Source organism: Eptesicus fuscus, chromosome 1, assembly GCF_027574615.1.
Source record: "Eptesicus fuscus isolate TK198812 chromosome 1, DD_ASM_mEF_20220401, whole genome shotgun sequence".
In the NCBI taxonomy this organism is placed as follows: Eukaryota; Metazoa; Chordata; class Mammalia; order Chiroptera; family Vespertilionidae; genus Eptesicus; species Eptesicus fuscus.
The window spans coordinates 123,386,264-123,400,428 of NC_072473.1; the positions used below are offsets into that span (position 1 = coordinate 123,386,264).

Sequence of the window (14,165 nt, forward strand, 5' to 3'; positions counted from 1 at the left end):
AACCCTGTACAAGGATGTTTATAACAAATGGAGTGGATCCAGAGACATGGAAGCATGGAACAGAGTGCGGAACCTTGGAGGGAAGGTGGGGAGGGTGGGTGGGTGGGAAAAAATCAACCAAAGACCTTGTATGCATATATACATAACCCATGAACACAGACAATAAGGTGGTGAAGGTTTAGGGTGGGGGGCAGGGATGGGCTGGAGGGGATCAATTGGGGGGAAAAGGAACATATGTAATACTTTCAACAATAAAGATTAATAAAAATTTTTAAAGGATCTTTATTACAGCTTTATTAATAACTAGAGGCCTGGTACATGAAATTTGTGCATGGAGGAGGTGTGTTTGTATGTGTGTCTCTCAGCCCAGCCTGCACCCTCTCCAATCTGGGACCCCTGGAGGAATGTCTGACTGCCCATTTAGGCCCGATCTCACCGGGATCTGGCCTAAATGGGCAGTCGGACAACCCTCTCACAATCCAGGACTGCTGGCTCCAAACTGCTCACTTGCCTGCCTGCCTGATGCTCCTAACTGCTTCTGCCTGCCAGCCTGATCACCCCCTAACTGCCCTCCCCTGCTGGCCTGATTGACACTTAACGGCTTCCCTGCTGGCCCAGTTGCCCCCAACTGCCCTCCCCTGCTGGCCTGGTCACCCCTAACTGCCCTCCCTTGCCAGCCTGGTCACCCCTAACTGTCCTCCCCTGCTGGCTTGATCGCCCACAACTGCCCTCCCCTGCGGGCCATCTTATGTCCACATGGGGGCTGCCATCTTTAACTACACGGGGGAGGCCATCTTGTGTGTTGGAGTGATGGTCTTTTTGCATATTATCTCTTTATTATATAGGATTGCAAAAACTTGGAAGCAACCAAGATGTCCTTCAGTAAGTGAATGAATGAATAACCTGTGGTACATCCAGAAAATTAAATACTATTTAGTGTTAAAAAGAAATGAGCTATCAAGCCATGAAAAGACATGGAGGAAACTTAATGCATATTAATAACTGAAAGAAGTTGATCTGACAAGGCTACATACTGTGTGATTCCAAGTACATGACATTCTGGGAAAAGCAAAACTATGGAGACAGTAAAAAGACCAGTGGTTTCCAGAATTTAGTGGGGAAGAAGAGATGAATCGGCAGAGCACAGGGGCTTTTTAAGGGTAATAAAACTATTCTGTATGATACTGTAATGACGGATACATGTCATTATACATTTGTCAAAACTCAGAGAATGTACAATACCAAGCGTGAACCCTAATGTAAATGTAAAGTATGGACTTTGGATGATGATGATGTGTGAGGGTTGGTTCACTGATTGATTGTAACATATGTACCACTCTGGTGCCGGATGCCAATAGTGCAGGAGGCTGTGCATGTGTGAAGGACAGGGAGTATGTTGGAAAACTCTGTACTTTCCACTCAATTTTGCTGTGAACTTAAAATTGCTCTAAAAATACAAGTTTATTAATTAAAATTAACACATTTGTACTGGCTTCGAAGATCTTCTATTTGAGCAGAGGAGACACTATTCTTCACTGTCCTTTGGGCACAGAGTGGAGGATCCCATACACCAGGATAAAGGTTAACTCCAATTATAAAAGGGTCCAAAAGCTGAACATATTAAAACTATCACCTTGACTCTGGTGTCCCCAAATTCTTTCCAGACATCCAGGGCATCTTCACATTTGCTTCACTGAGCCTGGCTGGGACCTTTACATTGCTCTTTCCAGAAAAATTCCAGATGCTTCTTTGCCTTGGCTATACTGAACATCTCTCCTTGAGGTCTCATAACTTTGCCATTCACTCAGGGTGCAACTTTGGGCTAGTCACATCCCTTCTCTTGGCTGCACTTTCTGCTTCTGTAAGTTGAGTAGAAAATTGAGCCCTCAGAGTGGCAAAACTCAGATCAGGATGAGGTCTTTTACTTCAGCATACTATTTCATTGCTTTTTAGGATCACAAAAAGCTGATTTAGAAATTGGCAACCAAGCATTTTATGAGAGATGGATGCTGAGTACCCTCTGAGATATTTTTAGGGGAAAAAGATACACATGGTAGACTTTCAAAGATCCAGACAAGGTCCCATTCCATATGCCATAGAAAGGAAATCATTACTTTTGGAGGAAGACAATTTTAGAAAAGTTTGCCATCTTCATACATGATTGAGCAGAAGGAAACCTGCAAATCCGAAGTTGAGCCAATTTCCTCTATTGTAAATGTGATAGGGAATGTGAGTGGACAGAAACAATGGAAGGAAGTTCTAATGTGGATATAGCCCTCAGGGGAGAAATGTCTACTGAATGGGCTGTGGGAAAGAATTTAGGATCCAATTTCAGCTCTACCTGAAATAAGGTACATTTAACGTGTGCCTTAGCACATTTGAGCCTAATGAGTACAATAAGGATAATGTTAGTACCTATCTGCCTGGGTTCTGGTGAGAGGTGATGAAATAACTCCTATGAAGATTTTCAGGAAGGTTGATCAGGGAAAACCCATTAAGGGACATTGCTACTAGGCCCCTCCCTGACAAGTAGTAGGCAGACAAGGGGAATAAACTATCTCATGTGGGGTCCAAGGGCATGTGGACAGTTCTGTGTCATACCCAGTACTACCCAGGGCTACCCAGACCTAGCTGGGTAGATGAGCCACATAGGGGCAACAACCACAAGCCCCTCCTTGTGTGAGTGAAGAAAGGCCTGCCAAGAGGAGGCCAGGAGCACACAGACCACTGGGCCATCTGCCTGCAGGGCAGTCACTCCCTCTCTTTTTCCTATGCCTCCTGGGATCCAAAGGATACTGCAAAACCCACAGCCCATCACTAACAGGGAAAGGCAGGTCGAAGGGGATAGGCTCCAAATGGAGAAAGCAGGTTCTCCAGACACCGGATTTGTGGTGCACAGATTGTGAAAAGACCCAGCCAACCTAGACACTGGGTCACCCACTTTGAGGAAGGCCCTTGTCCAGGGCAGCTAATCACGTTGGTCCACCCTGCACCCTCAGTGGCAGACACCTTCAGCACTCAGCCACCCAGTGAGGTGTGGACAGCGTCCTGCGTGGTGTGCATGAGCACGCATGTGTGCCTGTGGCTTCTAGCCCACAGAATCCCACCAGGTGCCCCTCTAGACCACATGCTCCTTGCCCCGCCTTGGGACAGGACCAGCCCTGGGAGGAGAGAGGGAGGGGAAGGGGAAAAGCAGGCGAAGAAGCCTCAGAGGCTCCCCACCCCTGGCCTGAAGGCAGCCCTAGCAGGCGCACCATGGGCCCTCCAACCACTCCAGGGCTGGCATCCCAGGGTGTGGGCACCTCACAACTCTGGCGCCCCCAAGGATCATTTCTGGGAGGGGTGGGAGCCAGGATGGGAACCCAGAGGGGCACATCAACTCTCTGACCCGAACCCACCCCTCTTGTGCCCACACCCCCTCCTGGGCTTGGGGAGGAGCCAGTGACTTCACCAGAGGTTCCAGGGCTCCAGCAGCTCTGGAAACAGCCCCGTCACGTGACCCGCGCGAACCAATGGCCCTGCCGTCTCCCAGGCAACACAGAGGGTCCCAGTTCCTCCTCCACCCTGCCCCTGCTCCTGGTCCGCACTGCAGACAGCCCTGGCAAGCTGACAGGCGCTGACGCGCAGGCCCACATGCAGCCCTGAGACAGGGACAGGGAAAGGAAGAGGGAGAGACAGCCAGAGAGCCTGGGAAAGAGGGGCGACCCTCCTGCTGGGACCTGCATCAGAAAGGACCACCCCCAGGACAAGGTAGGAGACTCAGGGAGGGTGAGCTGGGCCCCTGCAGACGCAGCCACCCTCCGCCCACTCCAGCAGCACTGCAGCTGTCCCGCCAGGGCTGGGAGCAGTGTGGGGAGGAAGAGAATGGCAGTCCAGGCTGGGCTGCAGAGGCGCTGCCAGGGGAAGGAAGGCAGCCCGGGGTGGGAGGAGGGGGTCTGCATTAACCTCTCTCTCGCCCCTTCCCTATTCACAGGCAGTGCACACCTGGGGAGTTCTCTCTGAGTCCTAGGCTCCCCCCCGCCCCCAATTCATTTCCCACCCAGTGCCGCCCTGGTCTGCACCCGAACTGGTTCCCGCCCCTAGTAGCAGCCCCCACGCTGGCGCTGGCAGACACCGAGGCCATGGAGGTGACGATGCTGCAGGACTGGTGCAGGTGGATGGGCATCAGCGCCCGCAGGGGTCTGCTCATCCTGGGCATCCCGGAGGACTGTGACGAAGACCAGCTGCACGAGTGTCTGGAGGCCTCCCTGTGGCAAATGGGCCACTTTGAGGTGCTGGGCAAAGTGTTTCGAGAGGAGGACAATGCCAGTGCGGCCCTGGTGGAGCTGGACCGGGAAGTCAACTATGCTGTGGTTCCCAGGGAGATCCCAGGCATCGGGCGTCCCTGGAACGTGGTCTTTGTGCCCCGATGCTCAGGCGAGGACTTTCTGGGTCGCGTGTTCCACTTCCTGGAGCAACAGGGGCAGACTGTGGAGAGCGTGGCCGGAGCCCTGGGGCTGGGGCTGCGCAAGGTGTGCTGGCTGAGGTCTGTCAGTCAGGCCATCCAGCCCTGGGTGGAGACAGTGCGGTACCAGCCCCTGGGGTTGTTCTCAGGGAGGGACCAGCCCGCCCCGGGGGAGGAGTCCTTTGAGGCCTGGCTGGACCACACCACTGACATGCTGCTTGTGTGGCAAGGGGTCTCAGAAAGGGAGAGGAGGAGGAGGCTGATAGAAGCCCTCCGAGGGACGGCCCTGCAGCTGGTGCACGAGTTCCTGGCGGAGAACCCTGCCAGGACGGCCCAGGACTGCCTGGACGCCCTGATCCAGGTGTTTGGAGACCAGGAGTCCCAGGCCACCCTGCGGCTCAAGTGTCTGACCGCTCAGCGACAGTCAGGCGAGACTCTCTCCGCTTTTGTGTTGCGGCTGGAAGTCCTGCTACAGAGAGCCATGCAGGAGGAGGTCCTGGACAAGGCCTCAGCCGACCACTTGCGCGTGAGGCAGGTGCTCACCAAGGCCAACATTATTGAGCCGCTGCGAGTGGCCCTGAGGAAGCTGGGCACGGCAGGGAAGCGTCCAACTTTCCTGCAGATGCTGGGTCTGGTTCATGAGACTGAGGCATGGGAGGCCAAAATAGCCAGCAGCCTGAGAGCCCAGCCAGCACAAGGGGCTGCTGCCACGGCCAGTGCCCAGGCGGATGCCAGAGCCAAAGCTCAGGCCGAGGGTGGCAAGGTGGAGGAGAAGCAGCAAGAGAGTAGTGACAACCATGCCTTTGCCCCTGCAGGCCTGGGTCAGACAGGGCTCTCAGAGGCCCCTGGGGGCCCCCTGCCTGCCCACATGGGCAGTGCTTCCAGGGCAGGCCCAGGAGGTCCTGGCGCTGTGCCATGGGGCCTGACCCAGGTGGGAGACCAGGAGGCCGAGGAGCACTTCCACGAGGGGCTCAAGCCCATCCCGGAGGAGTCGGAAAGTGAGGACGGGGCTGGGGAGCTGAGCCCCCCCATGTCCTCCCCTGGCAAATAGGCTCACGAGCCCGGCGCCCTCCTCTCCTCTCGGGCAGCAGAGCCCTGGAGGCGGGGGGAGGCCAGGCCAGGGCAACCTCCTCACCCCACATGGGGAGCAGGGCCCAGGGAAGGGCCCACCCAGCCCACACCAAATTCCTTATTCCCCCACCATCCTACGGGGCCCTGACCACCACCATCAGCCCTTCCAAGTCACCAAGATGACCATGTTTGACACCCAATGGGGTGGGGGGAGGTGCCCACACATGGTAGTGCCACAGCTGGCCCCAGCCCCAGCCCCTGCCAACTTGGGCAGCTGGCCTGGGAGCACCGCTGAGCAGCCCATCTCAGCCTAGGAGAGGGGCACCTGAAGACATCTGCCACCCGCGTGGAACTGAGAGACTTTAGAGCCCATCACAGGGGTGCCATTCTTGGGGACCCCCATCCTCCATCCCCTGGGGAGCCCCAACTCATTTCTCTATAGCCCCATAGTGATCCACGTGTCAAGTGATTACCCCCCCCACACACACACACACTCACAGGCCACGGTGTCTGTGCAGTACCACCTGGTGTGTGTGAACCCAGGTGGGTGTCCTGGCCTCCCCCCCGGGGCAGCCACCTCTCAGCCCCAGCACGTGCTGTGAGTCCCACTGCCAGCCAAGGCTCTGCCAGCTCTCGTCCAGTGTCGTGAGCTCAGCCTCTGCTTTCTCGGTGTAGATTTAGGCCAACTGCTGCTTGTGCTTGTGGAGATGTGTGTGAGCAGTTCCCCAGCACCACTCCCACCCCAGACGGAGACCCCGAGCCCGGGCCCAGAAGAACGGATGAGAAGGGCGGACCAGGGCGCGTCTGGCGCTCACCCAGTGACCTCTGGCAGAAAAAATAGACCAGGGACAGAAGGCGGCCGCTGGAGGCTCCACGGGGACTGTGCTCTGATATGCCACCCTGTTGTTCCCTGTGACTCAGTTTCCACAGCATGCTGGAGTGTCCCCTGCTGTGTTTTCCAGTATCTTGTGTCTGTTCAGTGCAGGCCACAGGGCAGGGCCAGGTCCCAACATGTCATCCGGGGGAGGGGGGAGCCCTGCAGTGAGTGGACATCACCTGTGTCCATGGTCCTACAAAGTCCAATCAAAGGGCCCTCAGGGAGGGGGACTCTGGAGGGAGGGCCACAGTGTGGGGGACTTTTAAGGCACCTCGTTAGGGACCCCAGGAGCAGGGGGTGTGACCTATGGGCTCTAGTGGCCGTTAGAAGTTCCTCTCTGTGTTGTCATTCCCTTTCTTCAATGTATTCAGTAAATGTTTCTCTTCAATAAACATCATTGAATGATTCAGCTGAGTTTCGCCTCTGCTGTGGGCAATTGAGGGAAGGGTCTGCTGGGGGTGGGGCTGGAGGGGCAATAGAAATCTGGTACTCAGGATCATTTTTGGGCTATGTTTTGGACAGGGTCCAAGTAGGTCTGTCAGTTCCCCTGGGCTGAAAGCACTGGTAGCAGGAATTGGTAGGAATGGGCAGTGGCTATTTAGGTCCCTAGGAGGCCCAGGAATAAGTGGCTTAGAGGTTGGAGAGAGGGGAGAAACAGCAGGTAGGACTAGAGATCCTATGATCCTTGACAGGGGTGTGGGTGCCCAGGGTCTCATTAGGTTAGGGAGGTCACGTGTGCAGTCCAGAGACCAGAGGGCCATAGAAGGGCCCTGAAGTGAGGTCAGATGCCCTTGCAAGTAGCTCTGTGCAGGACTCTGGGGTGTAGTGAGGTGACTGCCTACACATCCCTGATCAGCCTACCCCTGCCAGCTGACAAGTGGCCAGCCTTGGTGTTCACAATGAGGGATGTCTGGGGGACAGGAGTGTGTGATGGGTGAAGAATGGAGAGCGGGCCAGGTGGGGTTTCACAGTGCTTATGCAATGCCAGTGGGGAGGAAAGGCTGGGACAGCCATCCAAGGCATCCCACGGAGGGCTACTTCTACTCCACCGAACTTGCCACAGTGTTGCATACCCTGAGAAATCAAAACCAAACTACAGTAGTGTCTAGTGAAGGCTGAGTTCAGAAATGTTCAGGTCACATGCAGAGAAGGAAAGCACCCTAGAACAGCAACAATCTTTGCAACCATAGTAGCAGCCAGCACAGTAAAACCCACAAATGGGAGCAGCCAAGCTATTTAGGGCCTAGGAGGCTGTAGACATGGCCATTAGTATGTCCTGAAGAAGTCTCTTATGGGTGCTGGGCATAAATCCTTTCCTGGCCCCCCAATACCACCCCCAGCAGACCCTTCCCTCAATTGCCCACAGCAGAGGCGAAACTCAGCTGAATCATTCAATGATGTTTATTGAAGAGAAACATTTACTGAATACATTGAAGAAAGGGAATGACAACACAGAGAGGAACTTCTAACGGCCACTAGAGCCCATAAGTCACACCCCCTGCTCCTGGGGTCCCTAACGAGGTGCCTTAAAAGTCCCCCACACTGTGGCCCTCCCTCCAGAGTCCCCCTCCCTGAGGGCCCTTTGATTGGACTTTGTAGGACCATGGACACAGGTGATGTCCACTCACTGCAGGGCTCCCCCCTCCCCCGGATGACATGTTGGGACCTGGCCCTGCCCTGTGGCCTGCACTGAACAGACACAAGATACTGGAAAACACAGCAGGGGACACTCCAGCATGCTGTGGAAACTGAGTCACAGGGAACAACAGGGTGGCATATCAGAGCACAGTCCCCGTGGGGCTTCCAGCGGCCGCCTTCTGTCCCTGGTCTATTTTTTCTGCCAGAGGTCACTGGGTGAGCGCCAGACGCGCCCTGGTCCGCCCTTCTCATCCGTTCTTCTGGGCCCGGGCTCGGGGTCTCCGTCTGGGGTGGGAGTGGTGCTGGGGAACTGCTCACACACATCTCCACAAGCACAAGCAGCAGTTGGCCTAAATCTACACCGAGAAAGCAGAGGCTGAGCTCACGACACTGGACGAGAGCTGGCAGAGCCTTGGCTGGCAGTGGGACTCACAGCACGTGCTGGGGCTGAGAGGTGGCTGCCCCGGGGGGGAGGCCAGGACACCCACCTGGGTTCACACACACCAGGTGGTACTGCACAGACACCGTGGCCTGTGAGTGTGTGTGTGTGTGGGGGGGTAATCACTTGACACGTGGATCACTATGGGGCTATAGAGAAATGAGTTGGGGCTCCCCAGGGGATGGAGGATGCGGGTCCCCAAGAATGGCATCCCTGTGATGGGCTCTAAAGTCTCTCAGTTCCACGCGGGTGGCAGATGTCTTCAGGTGCCCCTCTCCTAGGCTGAGATGGGCTGCTCAGCGGTGCTCCCAGGCCAGCTGCCCAAGTTGGCAGGGGCTGGGGCTGGGGCCAGCTGTGGCACTACCATGTGTGGGCACCTCCCCCCACCCCATTGGGTGTCAAACATGGTCATCTTGGTGACTTGGAAGGGCTGATGGTGGTGGTCAGGGCCCCGTAGGATGGTGGGGGAATAAGGAATTTGGTGTGGGCTGGGTGGGCCCTTCCCTGGGCCCTGCTCCCCATGTGGGGTGAGGAGGTTGCCCTGGCCTGGCCTCCCCCCGCCTCCAGGGCTCTGCTGCCCGAGAGGAGAGGAGGGCGCCGGGCTCGTGAGCCTATTTGCCAGGGGAGGACATGGGGGGGCTCAGCTCCCCAGCCCCGTCCTCACTTTCCGACTCCTCCGGGATGGGCTTGAGCCCCTCGTGGAAGTGCTCCTCGGCCTCCTGGTCTCCCGCCTGGGTCAGGCCCCATGGCGCAGCGCCAGGACCTCCTGGGCCTGCCCTGGAAGCACTGCCCATGTGGGCAGGCAGGGGGCCCCCAGGGGCCTCTGAGAGCCCTGTCTGACCCAGGCCTGCAGGGGCAAAGGCATGGTTGTCACTACTCTCTTGCTGCTTCTCCTCCACCTTGCCACCCTCGGCCTGAGCTTTGGCTCTGGCATCCGCCTGGGCACTGGCCGTGGCAGCAGCCCCTTGTGCTGGCTGGGCTCTCAGGCTGCTGGCTATTTTGGCCTCCCATGCCTCAGTCTCATGAACCAGACCCAGCATCTGCAGGAAAGTTGGACGCTTCCCTGCCGTGCCCAGCTTCCTCAGGGCCACTCGCAGCGGCTCAATAATGTTGGCCTTGGTGAGCACCTGCCTCACGCGCAAGTGGTCGGCTGAGGCCTTGTCCAGGACCTCCTCCTGCATGGCTCTCTGTAGCAGGACTTCCAGCCGCAACACAAAAGCGGAGAGAGTCTCGCCTGACTGTCGCTGAGCGGTCAGACACTTGAGCCGCAGGGTGGCCTGGGACTCCTGGTCTCCAAACACCTGGATCAGGGCGTCCAGGCAGTCCTGGGCCGTCCTGGCAGGGTTCTCCGCCAGGAACTCGTGCACCAGCTGCAGGGCCGTCCCTCGGAGGGCTTCTATCAGCCTCCTCCTCCTCTCCCTTTCTGAGACCCCTTGCCACACAAGCAGCATGTCAGTGGTGTGGTCCACCCAGGCCTCAAAGGACTCCTCCCCCGGGGCGGGCTGGTCCCTCCCTGAGAACAACCCCAGGGGCTGGTACCGCACTGTCTCCACCCAGGGCTGGATGGCCTGACTGACAGACCTCAGCCAGCACACCTTGCGCAGCCCCAGCCCCAGGGCTCCGGCCACGCTCTCCACAGTCTGCCCCTGTTGCTCCAGGAAGTGGAACACGCGACCCAGAAAGTCCTCGCCTGAGCATCGGGGCACAAAGACCACGTTCCAGGGACGCCCGATGCCTGGGATCTCCCTGGGAACCACAGCATAGTTGACTTCCCGGTCCAGCTCCACCAGGGCCGCACTGGCATTGTCCTCCTCTCGAAACACTTTGCCCAGCACCTCAAAGTGGCCCATTTGCCACAGGGAGGCCTCCAGACACTCGTGCAGCTGGTCTTCGTCACAGTCCTCCGGGATGCCCAGGATGAGCAGACCCCTGCGGGCGCTGATGCCCATCCACCTGCACCAGTCCTGCAGCATCGTCACCTCCATGGCCTCGGTGTCTGCCAGCGCCAGCGTGGGGGCTGCTACTAGGGGCGGGAACCAGTTCGGGTGCAGACCAGGGCGGCACTGGGTGGGAAATGAATTGGGGGCGGGGGGAGCCTAGGACTCAGAGAGAACTCCCCAGGTGTGCACTGCCTGTGAATAGGAAAGGGGCGAGAGAGAGGTTAATGCAGACCCCCTCCTCCCACCCCGGGCTGCCTTCCTTCCCCTGGCAGCGCCTCTGCAGCCCAGCCTGGACTGCCATTCTCTTCCTCCCCACACTGCTCCCAGCCCTGGCGGGCAGCTGCAGTGCTGCTGGAGTGGGCGGAGGGTGGCTGCGTCTGCAGGGGCCCAGCTCACCCTCCCTGAGTCTCCTACCTTGTCCTGGGGGTGGTCCTTTCTGATGCAGGTCCCAGCAGGAGGGTCGCCCCTCTTTCCCAGGCTCTCTGGCTGTCTCTCCCTCTTCCTTTCCCTGTCCCTGTCTCAGGGCTGCATGTGGGCCTGCGCGTCAGCGCCTGTCAGCTTGCCAGGGCTGTCTGCAGTGCGGACCAGGAGCAGGGGCAGGGTGGAGGAGGAACTGGGACCCTCTGTGTTGCCTGGGAGACGGCAGGGCCATTGGTTCGCGCGGGTCACGTGACGGGGCTGTTTCCAGAGCTGCTGGAGCCCTGGAACCTCTGGTGAAGTCACTGGCTCCTCCCCAAGCCCCGGAGGGGGTGTGGGCACAAGAGGGGTGGGTTCGGGTCAGAGAGTTGATGTGCCCCTCTGGGATCCCATCCTGGCTCCCACCCCTCGCAGAAATGACCCTTGGGGGCGCCAGAGTTGTGAGGTGCCCACACCCTGGGATGCCAGCCCTGGAGTGGTTGGAGGGGCCCATGGTGCGCCTGCTAGGGCTGCCTTCAGGCCAGGGGTGGGGAGCCTCTGAGGCTTCTTCGCCTGCTTTTCCCCTTCCCCTCCCTCTCTCCTCCCAGGGCTGGTCCTGTCCCAAGGCGGGGCAAGGAGCACGTGGTCTAGAGGGGCACCTGGTGGGATTCTGTGGGCTAGAAGCCACAGGCACACATGCGTGCTCATGCACACCACGCAGGACGCTGTCCACACCTCACTGGGTGGCTGAGTGCTGAAGGTGTCTGCCACTGAGGGTGCAGGGTGGACCAACGTGATTTGCTGCACTTGTGACAGGGCCAGCCCTGTGGAAGATGCCATGGCCTCTCCCATTTAGCTTGCTGCAAGTCTCAAATTAAAAAAAAAGGGGGGGGGGCTTTTGCTACTTAAAGTTCTCCCCCTTGGGACTGTATCTTACTGTGCATCTTTGGCAATTCCTTCCCCCTTATAGCCTTGCTTTGGTGGAACAACAGAATTGGGATCTCTTCCTGAGGGTGTGTATAGGAGAGCTGGTGTGTACCCAAAGTGTCTTCCATCCCCTGTGCCCTGGCCAGCCTCGTGGGCTCTGGGACAGTGCTCTCTAGGCCCCTGAGGGCAGCATGAGTGTTGTGCCTCTCCAGAGATCTCTGTCTGTCTGACCCGGAGTCCTTCCCCTTTTCTTTGCCACCTGAGGTAGATACTGCACCAGAACAGTGCTGCCTCAACTCAAAACAGAGCTCCAATCCCAAGGGTCTCATCATCTTGCACCTGTCTCATTATGTGATCTGGGTCCCCGTTAATAGCCTCTCCATCTGTGAGATGGTAGACAGGTTTCCTCGGGGTCACATCTCCAGGTATTTGCCTACCCTCACCCCTTTTCTTTTGTTGCTTGGCATCTGGTCAGAATCCTTCTCTGTGACTTGCTTTCCCCACTCAAACTTTACTGCTCAAAATTTCCCTGAGTGTCCAGCTTGCTCATGCTCCTTGTTAAATCACAGCCCTTGTTTATTTGTCTATGACCCTATGGATGGGCATTCAGGTTGTTCCCAGTCTTCATCTGTAACAGACTAAGGTTTTGGCATGTATATACCAAGAAGTGGTTTTGTTGGGATTATGGCTGTGCCTATTGCCACCGTGATTAGGCATTGCTACTCCATTGTCTCCCGTGTGTGGCTTCACTCACTCCCCCCCAGCAGCTCAGTAGTAGTCCAGTGTACCTCACAGCCTGAGCAGCCTTTGGTCTTGTCCAGATTTGACCATTTGCCCATCCCATGGGGAGAGGCACTACCCTGTTACCATGTATCTTCCATGTCCCTTGTCATTAGTGAGGTTGGGCATCTTCACACAAGTTTTTTGGCCATTCCTAGTTCTTCTGTTGTGAATCTTCTTTCCTTGTTTTCTCTCCAGGGATGAGAAACATTGTTGACCTCTTTCTAGGAGAAAGGTCCTAGTGTCAAGTTCAAAGGCACTCTCATACTTTTACACTCACCTGTCTCTGAGAAGTAGACCACATTGGAGTTTGTCTCATAGTTGCACCTTGACTTGCCTATATGGTCTTACTCCCTCCCCCAACTTTCTTACATCCTGGCTTGTAAATGAAGAAACATGAGTGTTCCATCACAAACCATGTTTCTCAGTTGACCTTGTGCATAGACTCCTTCCCCTTATCCCCATTGAATGCCAAGACTGCCTGTTTTACAGGTGAACTGCAGCTCTTAATACCCACCTGGCAAATTTCTGACCACTGAACCTCAGCATTAGTCTAACTGCCATGGCTTGCACCTCATGCTGTCCTCTTTCTTGGTTTCCACCATGATTTGCTTGGGATCCTTCCTTAGGGTATTCCCACGGGAGCATATGTGGGTCCTATGTCACCAACTGTTGATTCAGTTCCACTGCTTTCATTCTCACCTCTTTCTACCTTCCTTTTGTCCCTTCCTGTTGACTCTCCAGCTCTGCCTCAGAGCACCCACTCTGCCAGGGCTGGGCTGTCATGCCTATACTGTCTCTCCTTTGTCATCTCATTTTGTTCCACCTCTCAACACAGTTGACACTCCTTCCTTCTCAAAACACTTTCCTTTCTCTGCTTCTGTGACATCTCACCTTCTGACTGGTCTCCTCCCTCTTTGCCTACTTATCCTTGGAATTCCCAACAGCAGCATGGGAGTGGTTCTGTGTGCCCCACAGCCTGAGCATCCTTTGGTCTGGCCTGGCTTTGATTATTTGCCCCCCCCCATCCCCCCAGTTCAGTGTGGTGATGGTGGACTCCCAGCCTCAGACCTGGAAACCCCAAGGTCCTCTCATTGGAGGGTTTGTCTGCCTGCCAATGATTCCAAATGTTCCTCTTCCCTGAGCTCCACATGTGCTCATCAAACTGCCCATTTGGATGCTCCATGGGAATTTTTGAAGAAATATGTCCAAGGCAGAGCACTTCATCCCCCTCAGCACACTTGCTTCTTCCCCAGGATTCCCCAAGGGCTCCACCTACCACCTGGTTGCCCAAGCAAAGATGCCAGGATTCTTTATTCCCTCTCCTTTGTTCCTGACCCCAGTCTAATCCATCATCAGATTTTATTGACATTAGTCAGTGATTGCTGCCCCTCTCCATGTCTCTGTGGTCCATTAACCTGCCTCCTTCTCTCTCTGCCTCTACTCTGCCCCTCTATCTACTCCACTCCCACCCATATGGCAGCCAAGGCAAACTCTGCAATACCACCCCTCTCCTCCCTGGTGACAAGTCCACCCTGTGTTTCCCCATCTCCTTAGAGTAAATTCCAAAGTCCTCCTCCCCTGGTCAACAGTCCCCCCACTCTGAAGATGGTCTTCTCTTCCCTCACCACCCACCCCCAGTTCCTGTCACTA

At 56.4% G+C, this 14,165-nt stretch overlaps 2 protein-coding genes across 2 annotated transcripts; one reads left to right on the top strand and one right to left on the bottom strand.

Moving 5' to 3' along the window:
* Positions 1 to 4,121: 4,121 nt before the first annotated feature.
* LOC103303963 (PNMA family member 6A) lies at positions 4,122 to 5,495 on the top strand. The gene is made up of 2 exons (XM_054719898.1): positions 4,122 to 5,202; positions 5,335 to 5,495. The coding sequence occupies exons 1-2, from the start codon at positions 4,122 to 4,124 to the stop codon at positions 5,493 to 5,495; spliced, it is 1,242 nt and encodes a 413-aa protein (XP_054575873.1).
* A 3,585-nt stretch (positions 5,496 to 9,080) lies between these two features.
* Positions 9,081 to 10,454, bottom strand: LOC129149961 (paraneoplastic antigen-like protein 6B). Its single transcript, XM_054719904.1, has 2 exons — positions 9,374 to 10,454; positions 9,081 to 9,241 (listed from the first exon to the last, which is right to left on the bottom strand). Exons 1-2 carry the CDS (start codon positions 10,452 to 10,454, stop codon positions 9,081 to 9,083), a joined length of 1,242 nt encoding a protein of 413 aa, XP_054575879.1.
* Positions 10,455 to 14,165: the final 3,711 nt, after the last annotated feature.

What these genes read in the sequence shown, in the direction of transcription:
- LOC103303963 (XM_054719898.1), top strand. Translation starts at nt 4,122, where the DNA reads ATGGAGGTGACGATGCTGCAGGACTGGTGCAGGTGGATGGGCATCAGC. An exon ending in CAAAGCTCAGGCCGAGGGTG is followed by an intron (nt 5,203 to 5,334) that starts GCAAGGTGGAGG and finishes CTTCCAGGGCAG; the next exon opens with GCCCAGGAGGTCCTGGCGCT.
- LOC129149961 (XM_054719904.1), bottom strand. Translation starts at nt 10,454, where the DNA reads ATGGAGGTGACGATGCTGCAGGACTGGTGCAGGTGGATGGGCATCAGC. An exon ending in CAAAGCTCAGGCCGAGGGTG is followed by an intron (nt 9,242 to 9,373) that starts GCAAGGTGGAGG and finishes CTTCCAGGGCAG; the next exon opens with GCCCAGGAGGTCCTGGCGCT.